The sequence below is a fragment of the Meles meles genome, chromosome 9 (genome assembly GCF_922984935.1).
Source record: "Meles meles chromosome 9, mMelMel3.1 paternal haplotype, whole genome shotgun sequence".
NCBI lineage: Eukaryota > Metazoa > Chordata > Mammalia > Carnivora > Mustelidae > Meles > Meles meles.
In genome coordinates this window covers 50,539,779-50,553,461 of record NC_060074.1, presented here as the reverse complement: position 1 = coordinate 50,553,461, position 13,683 = coordinate 50,539,779, and the positions used below count along the sequence as shown (strand labels likewise).

The following is a 13,683-nucleotide window of genomic DNA, read 5'->3' as shown; positions in this document are numbered from 1 at the left end:
GGGCACTGGGCACTCAACGTATTTACTTTATGGCTCTGTCGAGGAAATGCCGGGGAAAACAGAAAGCTGGCGAGGATGTCAAAACAAGCAGGCAAGAGGGATCTGTCATAACCGCAGCCCGAACTACCTCGATCCCCGCGCTCACTCCCGCAGCCTACAGGTCGCCTCGTTACACAAATACAAGAGACCTAAGCCGGCGCCATTCCCCAGACTCCGCCCCTCTGGCCGCGCGCCTGCGCCCTCGCGTCCTAGCCTTCTCGCCTCTCTCCTCCCCCGCCCTCGTGGTCGCCGCCGCCGCAGCCGCCCGAGAGGAGCTGGGGGAGGACGGTGGCCCGCGAGGCTCGTCGCAGACAACGCGGCGGCGATGTCCGCGAGCCAGGCGAGTGCCGCGGCGGCAGCGGCGGGGCCTCGCACGCGGCAGGGCGGCCTGGGCTTCGGCCTCCCTCCGGTTCCCAGGAAGCGAACTGGCGGCAAGCGCGGGAGCAGCAGCAGTAGCAGAGGCGGAGGCTCCGGCGCGTCTGTTGCCTCCCCTTCAGCCTGAGCCGGGGGAGGCCAGGCGGCCCGGGTGGCTGGAGGGGGGTCCGCTGCCCAAGAATGGGAATTCTCTTCACCAGGATATGGAGACTCTTCAATCACCAGGGTGAGAGGCGCGGGACGAGGGCGTACGGGTGGGGGAGAGGGTCAGTCCTGGCTGGCGGGGTGTGTTTGATGGGGGCGGGGGGGGTCTCCGAATACTTCCGGATTGTGGGCGGTGCGGTCGCGCCCGGGGTCCGCGGCGGGTCGGGGCAGCTTGTATGCGGGCCCTGGGTCTGTTCAGGTCCCACTCCCGAGTTCGGGAATGGTTTTGTTTGTTTTGTTTTGTTTTTATCTTAAGGGACCTTCTTGAAAAATCCATCCTGCAAATGCACCCATTGCTCCGATTTCGGTTGGAGTCGAAAGGGTTTCTTGCCCCATGCCGGACGTCCCTGAGTGGAACGGCTTGCCCTGTCCTGTAGCTCTTTTTCCTCCAGCAGTTGGGTTTGGAAACCACGGAGAAATGCTGGCTCTCGGGTGAAGGTTATAGGTTATGGCCTGAGCCGCAACACTGAGCGACGGAGGGTTGCAGAATGCGGAAAACATGAGGAATCGCTCTTGTCGAATACACCTCAGCTTATGAGCCCTCCCTTTCCCTCTGTTCCCCCTCTCCCCCCGCCACCCCGCTTTGGGGAGACTAATGCATCCTAATTGGTGATGGACCGCTCTCCTTTTTCCATGTTTAAATTTGTGTGTAAGGTTAAGCTTAAGATTATATTTGTGTTGATTATTTAAGTAGAGGCTTTGGGGGGACTGGATTAAAAATGTTGAAGTGTTAAACTGGAACCATTTGGAAACTTGCAATATGAAATATTTGTTAATATAGGTAACTAGCAAGTCACCTATATTATATAGGGATGCTTAAGTTCATCAGAACTCAAAATACCTTCTCAAAATGCCTATCAGGTTTATTAAAATTTGTTACAAAATGAGTGTTTAGAACTGAGGAAAGAGGATAGAAGTTTAACCGAAGACTCCATAGTCATTGAGATACAATAGAGTTAGTCATGTCCATTTGTTTCTTTTCATGTTCATTTGTCAAGTTGGGTGATTTATCATTTTTGCTGTGAGTAACTTAGTTTGCTTTTCTCTCAGGTAAGCAGGTGTTGGTGTCACATCCCAAAGTTTTCCAATAAATGCTTAAATGAGTGGTGGCATCTGTTATGTACAAGGTATCCCCACTTCTCCTTCATGATCCAGCTATTCCTATAGGGTGATGGGAGAGGAGCAGAACTAAACTTGTGTATGATTTAAAAAAAAAAAAAAAAAGTGTAGATCACATGATACTCCGTGGAAGAGCAGTATTTCAAATTATTTTTCTGATATGGGGATTTTTCATAGAGAAAACCAGTTTTAAATTGCACTGTCTCTGGCTAGCTTTCTTTGTTGGAAGAGGGGAAGTGAGCCCTAGTCGTTTATTTGGATCTAGATGTTCTCAATGTAGAACGCCAGGGATCTTGACTCAGTCAGTGACTGTGGAGCCTACAGATGTTGAAAAGGTAATCTCTAGGTCTCAAGAATGAAAACCTAACATTGCTGTGAAATTGGCGATGTGAGTAGGTAGGATCTATTCTAGTTTTAAGCTCCATAATCTTTGTATTATTTTTAGTGAAGCTAGTATTTCAGTCTATCAAATTTATGAAATTTATATTGCTTGTCGATTGAACTCTAGTCCCACAAGAAGAATGAGGTATCTCCACTTTCTGTTTCGAGTCAGTGATAAAATTATTTGTGTTTATAACTTAGGGAATTAGAGCTTTGCCAAAAGCTCCTTGCAGGTAGGTAAATAATGAGGATGTTATTGCATCGTTACTACTAAAAATTGCTAATAACAGTGTCTTGTTGCCTGTATTTTGTGGTTATTTTTGACTGGACACTTATTTCAGTGTTGGGAAATAAATAGAGGAACTAATGGAGTTAAGTTTTAGAAATTTAGATGTCAAAATATTGTGAAAATGTGAATAAACTATTCTACTAAATGATGTGAATGTCATCAGTTAGGGTCACTTTTCAAAATATTCACTATTAAATCTAATGTCAGATAACTTGGTGGTCTTTTGTTTTAACTTGGAAATCTCATATATTTTCTATATTTTATACATGTCATATTTATATTTTATATATGTCAGATGTATCTTGGATGCTTTATTTTACCTTCAGAAGATACATAGCACAATCCTATGTCCTTTTCACATAAACTCTTAGAAGGAAGAATTTAGGGGATTGCAGAATTGGCCATACTGATGAAACTTAAACCATACCATATCTCTTTTTTTCTGAAACACCTTTAGAATAATTTTAGGTTTAGTGTAGCTTGGGCAAGTGCACGGTGAAAGCTAATTGCATACTGCTCACTTGAAAAACCAGAGGTCGCCTCTAGGTAATATTTGAATTCAGTAGATTATAAACTTTGTCCTAGATGCTGTTATATGCATTATTTAAAGAAAAAAAAAGTTTCAGTGTTCTTAGTGCTATTTTTTTCCCCTCAAAAGAGAAAAGTGAGGTTCCAGTGATTTTTTTTTTTTTTTTTCTGGGCCACATGCCTGGTAAATACCAAATTAAAACACTGAAGAAACATGTTGCAGATAATTGGTCTTATTAAAGAAGAGATTGGTGGGGCACCTGGGTGGTTGGGTTGGTTAAGTATCTGACTCTTGATTTCAGCTCAGGTCATGATCTCAGGGTTGTGAGATGGAGCCCAGTATAGGGCTCTGCACCAGCTCTGTGCTAGACATGGAGCCTGCCTAAGATTCTTTCTCCCTTGGCCCCTTCCCCCGAAAAAATAAAATAAAATAAAATAAAGAAGAGATTGGTATAATTTTTTTCTTCGATTTTATCCCCCCTGTTGTTTCTTGGTTACTAAACTCTAAGTCTTTATTACATTAGGGCTTTGAAGAGTTCCCAAGTGTATCTTTTATTTATTTATAATTAATTTTATTTATAAATAATTTTTTACTTATAAATAATTTATATTATTTATTTTAAAGATTTTATTTATCTGATAGAGAGCACAAGTAGGCAGAGCGATGCGCAGAGGGAGAGGGAGAAGCAGGCTCCCCATTGAGCAGAGGGCCAGATGTGGGGTTCTGTCCCAAGACCCTGAGATCACGACCTGAGCAGAAGGCAGATGCTTAACCAACTGAGCCACCCAGGCACCCCACCACTCGTGTCTTTTAATATAGAAGGGCTTGTGTTCCGTGGTTTATTAAATATTTTTGAGCACCTGTCTGTGCCAGGAATTTTTGTAGGTGGTGAGGATAAAGCAGGGAACAAATCACACAAATCCTCCTTCCCTTTATGGAGTGTTCATTCTAGTGTGGGGAGACAGAAAATAAGCTAACTTCAACTCTAGAAAATAATTGCTGACTTCTGCATGGTTAGGGTCTAAGTGTTTTTGCAGAGTTTAGTTGATTTAGTCTTTACAACAACTGTATGAGAAAGATTTCTCCCCATTTTACAGAGACGAACTTTAGGTAACTTGTTTAAGGCTCTGCAGTTAAAAGAGATAGACCTGGGATTTTAACGAAGGTCATCTAGTGCCATAGTTAGTATTCTTTAATAACAAACAAAAACTGTCTTTGTATGAAAAGGATTCACTTTAGCTAAGCTTAGGTGAACTATGAACAAGTTGTGAAATTTCCTTATTGATAGTTTGTATTGTTCTTCTGACTGGTTCTTAGGAAGGGAGTAAGTTATGAATGAATGTTGATGAAGCTGTCTGTGCTGCTGGAGCCTAGGGCTGGGAAAGCCACTTCTGCTGCTGCTGTTTTTTTTTTGTATGGAGTTCACATATGTAGAGGAGTACTTACGGAAGCTCAGTAGCGGAAGGGATGGACTATGACAATAAAATTTAGCCCCAGAATCATCCTTCTTGCATGCTCTGTGGATATGGAACTGGATCCCTCAAATATTTTTCTGTTGCCAGCTGGCAAAATATTAAGCTTTATGAGTAGACGGCATTGGAGGGACATTGCAGGAGGAAAGAGTTTTTCTTCCTGGGTACAGTGCGCTTTCAGCAGGTTCTGCCCTGCTTTAAGGAGCGTGAACACCTTCTCTAGTGGCTGGCTCCTGCACCTCGTAGTGGTTAGCAGCTGCCAGCAATTTCTAGCACCCACTTCAGCTGAGTTCAGCACGGAGGCCCTCCAGCAAAATACCTCTCAGTGAAGTTTTCCCCAACACCCTAGAGGGAGAATTTCCAGCGAGATCTGCGGGCAAGTCCCCACAGCTACTTCTTGCGCCATTCAGTGAGCCACAGCTAAGGCCCTAACAAGGTCTGCTTCTCAGTCTTGGGAGGTGGGGGGGAAGCTCCATTTCAGCTGGATTCTCCTTGTATTTGTCAGTCCCATACTCTTTATTTTTATTATCCAATCCCTCATTACTTTGATCCTCTTTAATAATTAATTTCTGGGGCGCCTGGGTGGCTCAGTGGGTTAAGCCGCTGCCTTCGGCTCAGGTCATGATCTCAGGGTCCTGGGATCAAGTCCCGTGTAGGGCTCTCTGCTCAGCAGGGAGCCTGCTTCCCTTCCTCTCTCTCTGCCTGCCTCTCTGCCTACTTGTGATCTCTGTCAAATAAATAAAATATCTTTAAAAAAATAGTTAATTTCTGTACATTGAACTTTGCAAGTTCAGATTATTGTGTGGTTTCTCTTTCCTGATTGCATCTCTAATTTTGTTATGTCATTGCTTTTCATTCAGCAACCTCTTAGTGCGAAAGAGTTGTTTTTTTCCTGAAACTTCACTGCCGTTGTTATAAATAGCAAGTTAGTTTTCAGACTTTTTTGTTGATGATACTTGTAGATTTTGAAAATGGAATTTTTAATACAAAATGACTTGATCAAATATTTCCTTTCCAATCTTTGTATCTTCCAGATCTGATTTATTTCTTCCTACTCGATTAAGCACATGTTTTATTCCAGACTCTGCTAGGGACCGGGAGAATGATAGAGAACATGACAAATGGATTTTTTTGCTCTATGTAAGATAAAATTAGGGTTTCATATAGTTTGGATATGAGGTGAAAATCAAGAATCAGAATGGCTCTCAATTTATCTGCCTTAGTATTTGTGTATTTTGACTTTGGTGTGATTCACAGAGATAGAAAACATCCAGGTGGACAGTGACATCTTTTCATTTAATTTACTGTCTGGTAATTGGAGGAGTATATATATATCGACTTCTGGAACCTGGCAGTGAATGCAACTGGTGGGCTGCCTGGGTGAGTCAAAAAGAAATGAAACAGAGAAACAAGGAACATTTTCATGACAAAATAGTAAAAGTATTGATTGGGAAACTAAAGCCTAAATAAGATAATTCAGAATTCTTTCTAAGCATTGTAACAGTGGGCAGTTGTTTGGCCTTATCGGAGTATAATCTTAAGAATGCTGTGGCATAGATAGTCTAAAAGAAAAGTAATACTAAACACTAAACTTGTAATGAATCACACGCATCAAAGAATTGGAATAGCCGAAAGTTTGGTTACATTTGCCCCTAATAACATTATCTCTTAGTATGCATGTTCTGTTTTAGGTTTTGTGGAGTATTTGTTTTGGAGTGCCTTATAAGACTTTTTGGCTGCAAATTTAGGTTTTGTGTAGAATTCTGTTCCATCACGGTAATGGGAGGAATAGGCTGGGGTGGCGAAGGAGCCTAAGGATTTCCAAAAGAAGTTGATACAGTATTAGAAAGTCGGAAAAATCTAACCCTGTTGTTGATAACTGGCTTTTTAACATGAGGTTGGCACCTACCTGTGATCTCCGGCTGTCAAATAAATAAATAAAATCTTAAAAAAATATATATATTAACTATTTTTTAAAACCTTATATGTTCAGTGCATTAGTTTGCATTCCTTTGATGGACTGTACAGTGTCTTAAGAGTTCGGTGAAATGTTTGCATGTTTTTGCATTTTTGGTGACAAATGAATTTTATTGAATTTGTAAAATGAAATACAGGAAAGGTTTCCAGTTTGGAGAGTGGTATGACCAGCTTTATTACTTCCCCCTATCACCGTCTTTGATCCTCTTTTCTTCTGTTTTCCAGCATGCCAGACAATTCTCATCTTGTACCATCCACCATACCTTTTCTCCCAGTGTGCTTTCTTTATTTCTAGGCACTACTGAAGAAAGACTTACAGCTGTTTAAATATTTATCCATCACAGATTATGTTACCTAATTTCAGTTTATTGATTCTCTAGTTGATTCTATACAGTGGCTGTAAAAACCCCATCCTGTCCTCAGCAGGCAACTAACTTGTGTTACGAGAAAATGGAGTCCTCTGTTAGGAGCCTCTTCTGCCATGTGCTTCTCTTTCTCAGTCTGTCGATGTCTGTGTGTTATTGCATAGTGGTTGTGTTCACAGCAGTTTTATCTTGTTTATCCTGTTCATCTTATGGTCAGGTATGATAAAGACTCTTTCTGGGGCACCTGGATGACTCAGTCGGTTAAGCATCTGCCTTCTGCTCAGGTCATGATCTCAGGGTCCTGTAGCTGGAGCCCTGCATCAGGCTCCCTGCTCAGTGGGGAGTTTCCTTCTCTTCTCCCTTTGCCTCCCCTCTCCCCATGCTTGCTCGAACCTGTGCACTCTAACTCTCCTCCTTCCTTTCTGTCAAATAAATAAAAAAAGAATCTTTCTATAGTTTTTTTTTGGGGGGGGGTCCTAGTTAGTCCTTCCTTATACAAGTAGTAGGAAAGTACTGTATTTGGAATCAGGAAATAAGTCCTGTCGGGGATGGCTAAACTAAGGAGACTGCTTTAAAAAACAAAACAAGGTGAATTTTCACCTTAAAACCTGTCACTTTAGAAGGCCAGAGAGTTTTTCTACTGTTATGTCCGCTATTACTCAAAATACATATTGAAACTGCTTTTAGAATTTCCTTAGAGACAAATCTTTAAATTGTTCTTATCATTTAGGGATCATACCTCCTATCAGCAACAAGATAGCACCTGTTTTGCTTTTACTTTATTATGGCTGAAATAATAATCAGGTGGCTCTGGTCTTCCTTTAAAACCAAAATCATCTTCAGCAGTTAAAGGGTTCTGCCACCACTGGGAATGCTCCCAAACAGTGTACCTCAAGCTCTGAAAGCAGTTACAAAAGAAGAGTAGCAAAATATTTTGAAAAATGGTAGCATAGTTAGAATAACAGTTTAACCTCTCTAAGTGATTAAGGACTTTGTAAGAAACAATGTGCTTTTTTATATTTGGGGTCTCTATTATTTGTACACACACACTTTTTAAAGTCACTCTTTATAGTTATTTATCAAAGATTCTTGCCTATATTTGTATTGTTTGTTTTTGCTCCTATTTTGTACTTTTTAGAATGGTATTTTTTTTAAAAAAGGTTTTATTTATTTGTCAGAGAGTGAGTGCGAGCACAAGCAGGGGAAATGGCAGGCAGAGGGAGAAGCGGGACTCCATCCCAGGACCCTGGGATCATGACCTGAGCCAAAGGCAGTTGCTTAACTGACTGAGCCACCCAGGTGTCCCTAGAATGGTATTTCTCACATTGGTCAGAGTAATTTGTATTTTATTCCTGAGTATTGGCAAGTCTGTCTGAATTTAGTCCTGTAGCCAATACAAAGGGGGTTACAAAATGGTATTCCTGAAACTAAAAATAGCTGACATTTTGAGAATGATGTATTTGTTTTTAAAGATTTACTTACTTGAGAGAGAGCCTTGGTCGGGGGGTGGGGGACAGAGGGAGAGAATCTCAGACTGACTCCCCGCTGAGTGCCCCTGAAAATGATATTAAAAATTAGTACTCAGGGGCACCTGGGTGGCTCAGTGGGTTAAGCCGCTGCCTTCAGCTCAGGTCATGATCTCGGGGTCCTGGGATCGAGTCCCACATCGGGCTCTCTGCTCAGCGGAGAGCCTGCTTCCCTTCCTCTCTCTCTGCTTGCCTCTCTTGTGATTTCTCTCTGTTAAATAAATAAATCTTAAAAAAAAAAAATTAGTATTCAAGTAGGAAGCTAACAGCTTTTATCCAAGTCAGAGTTTAGGGTAGAGCATGATGTGAATTCTGCTTGATTAAAATGTTCATAGTGCTTATATTAATAGACCCGAAAAAGCTATAGGCCATCAAAAGAAGAGTGCTTAACTTGGGGACATAGAAAAATAGAGAGTTAAGGACTGCCATCCATTTGAAAACTTTTCAGGTGTGCACCTGGTGGCTCCGTCTCTTAAGCATCTGGCTCTTGATTTCAGCACAGGTCATGCATGATCTTAGGGTTGTGACATGCTGATTGAGCTCTGCAGTGGGCTCTGCGCTCAGCAGGGTCTCTGCTTGAGGATGCTTTCTCTCCCTCTCCCTCTGCCCCCACTCCACTGTGTGCTTGTTTGTTGGCTCTATCTAAAATAAATAAATAAATCCTTTTTAAAAATAGATAAATAAATCTTAAAACTTTCCAGGTGAAAAGATGCCTTGCTTAAAAATTCAGTAGTCTTGGGGCACTTTGGTGCCTCGCTCATTGTGTCTGCCTTCGGCTCAGGTCGTGATTCCAGGGTCCTGGGATCAAGCTGGGAGCCTGCTTCACCTTCTCCGTCTACCTGCTGCTCCCCCTACTTGTGCGCGCTCTCTCTCTGTCAAATAAATAAATAAAATCTTAAAAAAAAAAAAAAAAGATGCAAGTATGGCCCTAATGTGAAGATGGGTTTATCTACTCATTGTAGCCTCTAAAATACTGCCTTTGATGGGATTCTGTGTTCTCCAAGTAGTCTGATTTTAATTCAGCCACTCTGTTACTTTTCCTTAAACTGCACTTGTTAGGTAGTTGTGAACATTTCGTCTCATTGTATGTTACTCATTTTGGTGTTCTTGTTTACGTATTAGTCACCTCTGTGAATTGCTTTCTCTGAGTCCTATTTACTCCAAGTAGCAGGATCGAGTTTGTGGACCTGGGAGATAAAGGACCGTACACGAGGCAAATTCACCAGAGAAATGTCACCTGATGAGGCCTTTTAGTGGTTATTCAACTGAACTTACCTTAGCATGCCCTCTATATGTTATTAACCCTTTATTTAAAATAAGTATCATCTTTGTATTTGATCATTTTCTCTGTTCCTTTACCGAGTCATCTCTAAAGATTAAATAGTGGAACCTGCATTTTTTTTTTAAGTCAGGTGAGGCTGCTTTATTTTTATTTTTTTTAAAGATTTAAAAAATCTTTTAAAAAGATTTTATTTTATTTGACAGAGATCACAAGTAGGCAGAGAGGCAGGCAGACAGAGATGGGGAAGCAGGCTCCCTGCCAAGCAGAGAGTTGGATGCGGGGCTCGACCCCAGGACCCTGGATCCATGACCTGAGCCAAAGGCAGAGGCTTTAACCCACTTAGCCAGCCAGGCGCCCCAGGACTGCATCTTTTAAATGATTTTTAAGTACCTATATGAGGGAAATGTGGTCATGTTCCTTTAGAACCCTGATGGTTGTAAGCTGCTTGCCCTTTCTTAAAAGAGATGAGTGATTGGATAAAATGGACTGTATTAAAGTTTTCTATTTACTTGATCTTCCTATTTTTGTATAATGGGAGGAATTCCCCTCCGTGGTAAATGACAACTATTTGGAAAACCTTTACCATCTGATTGAAAAGGCTTTTCCTAATGATATCCTTACTGTGACATGTTAGAATCCTCAACTTACTATTTATATTTATAATCCTCGTTATTTTATAGGATGAACATGAATTAATTCAACATTTATTGAGTACCTTGTGCCAGGAAAAGTTGTAGTTACTGGATTATAAAGATGATTAGCATGGGATCTATACGCTTGAAGGCTGCCTCATTAAGCTTTGAAGATAAGTGTATGTGTAAATAATTACGACAAGTGCTATGTTAGAGGTACTGTGGAAAAGCATGAGAAAGTGATTTTTTGGGGAAAACTAAATTTAAAAGATTACTGGAATTCCCTAGAAGGAGAAGTAGAAAAGGTAATTCCAGCTCAGGGAAAAACTGAGTAGAGGTAGAAAAATGTTTGCCGTGAAGATGTGTGGCTTATGTGGGGAGAATGGCTTGAATTTCAGCTTAGATACCTGCTGGTAGTGGTGAGAAGTGGTAAGAGATAAAGCTGAAGCCTGCTCAGTTATTACTGTCTTATATTTACTAGGCTGAGAACCTGTGCCTTATCTTCCTGTCAGAATGGAGAACTGTCATTTATTTTTTATTTATTAGAAGGAGAGGGTGTATGCAATTTGGGGGGTGTGGCAGAGGGAGAGAGAGAATCTTAAGCACAAGACAGGCTCCACAGGGGGCTCAATCTCATGACCCTGAGATCATGACCTGAGCTGAAATCAAGAGTCAGACACTTGAATTTACTGAACCACCCACATATCCGCCACAGAGCTATCATTTAACTAAAAGTGGTGTTAACCAGCTTTGTAGTGTAGAACAAATAGCAACAGTAGAAAGGTGGATTGGAGACAGTGCACCTAGGGAAGGTTTTATAGTAAATGAGGAGGACTACAGCTAGCACAGTCATCAGAAGGTTCAGGATATGTTTTTGAGGGAAAATACATAGAACTTGGTGACAGATTAGATGTTGGGGTTGAGGGAAAGACTGGATAAACTCCAGGGGCATCTGAATTCGTGGTTATGCCATTAAATGAATTAGGTATGATAGAATTAGGAAAAGATTTGATTGTTGGGTTTTGGATATGTTGAGTGCCACCGTATCTGTCCACTAGGTAGGTTGGAGTTGAGAGATTTGGAAACATGGTTTAGGAACCGTCTTTCTTAGTGGTTGGCACTGCACATATGCTATCTTGATCATTATACAAACCAGAAAGATAGGTATTGTTGTCCCTGTTTTATAGTGAGGAAACTTAGGGTTAGAGAAGTAAGTAATTTTCCCAAGGTCATGTAATTACAGATATTTTTCCATAGTGCTGTGCTAATCACTGCTATGTAACAAACCACTCCTAAATGTTGTGACTTAAAGCAATAATTTTTTTTAAAGATTTTATTTATTTATTTGACAGACAGAGATCACAAGTAGGCAGAGGCAGGCAGAGAGAGAGGGGGAAGCAGGCTCCCCACTGAGCAGAGAGCCGGACGCGGGGCTCGATCCCAGGACCCTGGGATCATGACCCGAGCGGAAGGCAGAGGCTTAAAGCAATAATTTTTAATTATCTCTCATGGTTCTATCATTTAATTGAGCTCAGCTAGGAAGTTCTAGTTTGGAATTCTCATTTGGTTGCAGTTGGCAACTGGAACTAGAGTCATCTGTAGCTTGACCTGGCTGCATATCCAAGATGGCTTCTTTATTCATGTGTCTGGCATCTCATCTGGAAAGGCTGGAACAGCTGGAACAGCTAGGGGCAACCATGGGGTGATCTCTCCTCACAAGGTCAGGCCACACAATTAGTCTAGGCTTTCTCATCTATATAGTGGTTTGGGGATAGTAGGACTTGTTACATGGTGTCTAGTTTACTCCAGGGCAAGCTGTCCAAGAGAGCCAGGCTGTAGCTGCAAGGTTTGTAATGATGTAGACTTGGAAGTCACGCAGCATCACATCTATTACGTTCTGTTGGTTAAAAGTGAGTCACAGGACCCCTCACATTCACAGCGGGTCAGAGCGAGGGAACACTATACCGGGGGCATGAATATCCAGAGGCCATCTTCGGAAATGAACTTCTTCCACACAGTGCTATCTTTGGAATAGTGTTTAGATAGAATGGAAATAGATGGGTCCTAAGAATGCCTTGCTAAAATGTGAAGAGAATGCAAGGAGACAGCTCTGGGAAACAAATGTTTTTTGTTTTTTTAAATTTTATTTATTTATTTGACAAAGATCACAAGTAGGCAGAGAGGCAGGCGGGGGTGGGGGGGTGGGGGGCAGGCTCCCTGCTGAGCAGCAAGCCCGATGTGGGGCTCGATCCCAGGACCCTGGGATCATGACCTGAGCCGAAGGCAGAGGCTTTAACCCACTGAGCCACCCAGGCACCCCACAAATGTTTTTGAAGAAAGACCTGAGGAAGAGGAGTCAGGAAAAAAAGAAATACCAAGAGATGGAGGGAGAGAATTTAGAGAAATTGGTGCCATAGAGGCCAAGGAGGAGAATAGTCACTGGGACGATAACCCTACATCCTTAGATTTGGTTGTTATGTTAGAACAGCTATATTAAATGTACTCAGATAGTTTTTGATCACCTGTAATAGGACCTGGCCTTCTGCTACCATATTTAAAGGCTGACTTTTTTTTTCTTTCTCATTTATCCCACCTCACATATATACATATATGAGTTGATGCCTAAATTTCATAGTTAGAACTTAAATGGTGTAGTCTAGTGTGAAACATTTACACTTTCAGTCATTTGTAAATTGTGATTATATTTGGGATACTTTAGTGAGAGTAGACTTCCATATCCTAGAAAGAATATAGTGTTTCTGGCTTCCTAGAGAAGTGAGAGTTCTCTGTGTAGAATGAGAGCGTAGGACAGTGAAGTTAATGGCACACTTCTGGTCTTGCTAGGATATCCTTTTGAGTTCCAGAAAGGTAAAAAGTGCCATGCACTGAACTATAACATAACTGGAAAGAATGGATAAAATGGGAGTTTAAAAGTTATATGCTTTTAATTAAGAAATGGCTGGTGTTTTCTTTATTTCAGAGCACAAAGTTATCATTGTTGGGCTGGATAATGCAGGGAAAACTACCATCCTTTACCAATTGTAAGTATTCACTACTTTAAAATTTTTATTTTATTGTTCACAGTTATTTTTTCTGCCTGGGTGATAACTTGATTAACAAAAGCAATTAAAAAATTATGTGGAACCTAAATTAATTCTGTAAGAAGGCAGTTTGACTATAAACCAGGAGCCAGATTTAAGTAACTGTTTCAAGAGAACTAGGAATTTATATGACCTAGAGCATGTTCACTTTTTTTGCTTGTAGAAAGTAGAGAAATACTGTTTATGTTGTTTCTGGGAATGAATCTAGAGTATTTAAGATAGTTCACTATCTGGTCCCATCTCTCTTTAAACCTTTAACTCACGAGTTAGCAGAAAAGGGCTATTTGGGTGGGTATAAAAAAGAAAAACTCATGCTCATTTATCCCTTGATTGAAAAATGCTCATTCTTGCCTCTTTGCTAATTGTAATATATTTGAACTTTTTTTCCCCTC

At 41.2% G+C, this 13,683-nt stretch overlaps 1 protein-coding gene across 1 annotated transcript in view; it reads left to right on the top strand.

Annotated features, from left to right (window-relative positions):
* The first annotated feature begins 266 nt into the window (after positions 1 to 266).
* The window catches only part of ARL5A (ADP ribosylation factor like GTPase 5A), a 31,679-nt gene continuing 18,262 nt past the window's right edge, over positions 267 to 13,683 (top strand). The window contains exons 1-2 of the mRNA XM_046018604.1: positions 267 to 640; positions 13,171 to 13,231. Of these exons, the coding sequence (XP_045874560.1) occupies positions 595 to 640; positions 13,171 to 13,231 (107 nt within the window). The 5' untranslated portion in view covers positions 267 to 594. The remainder of the gene's footprint in view (positions 641 to 13,170; positions 13,232 to 13,683) is intronic.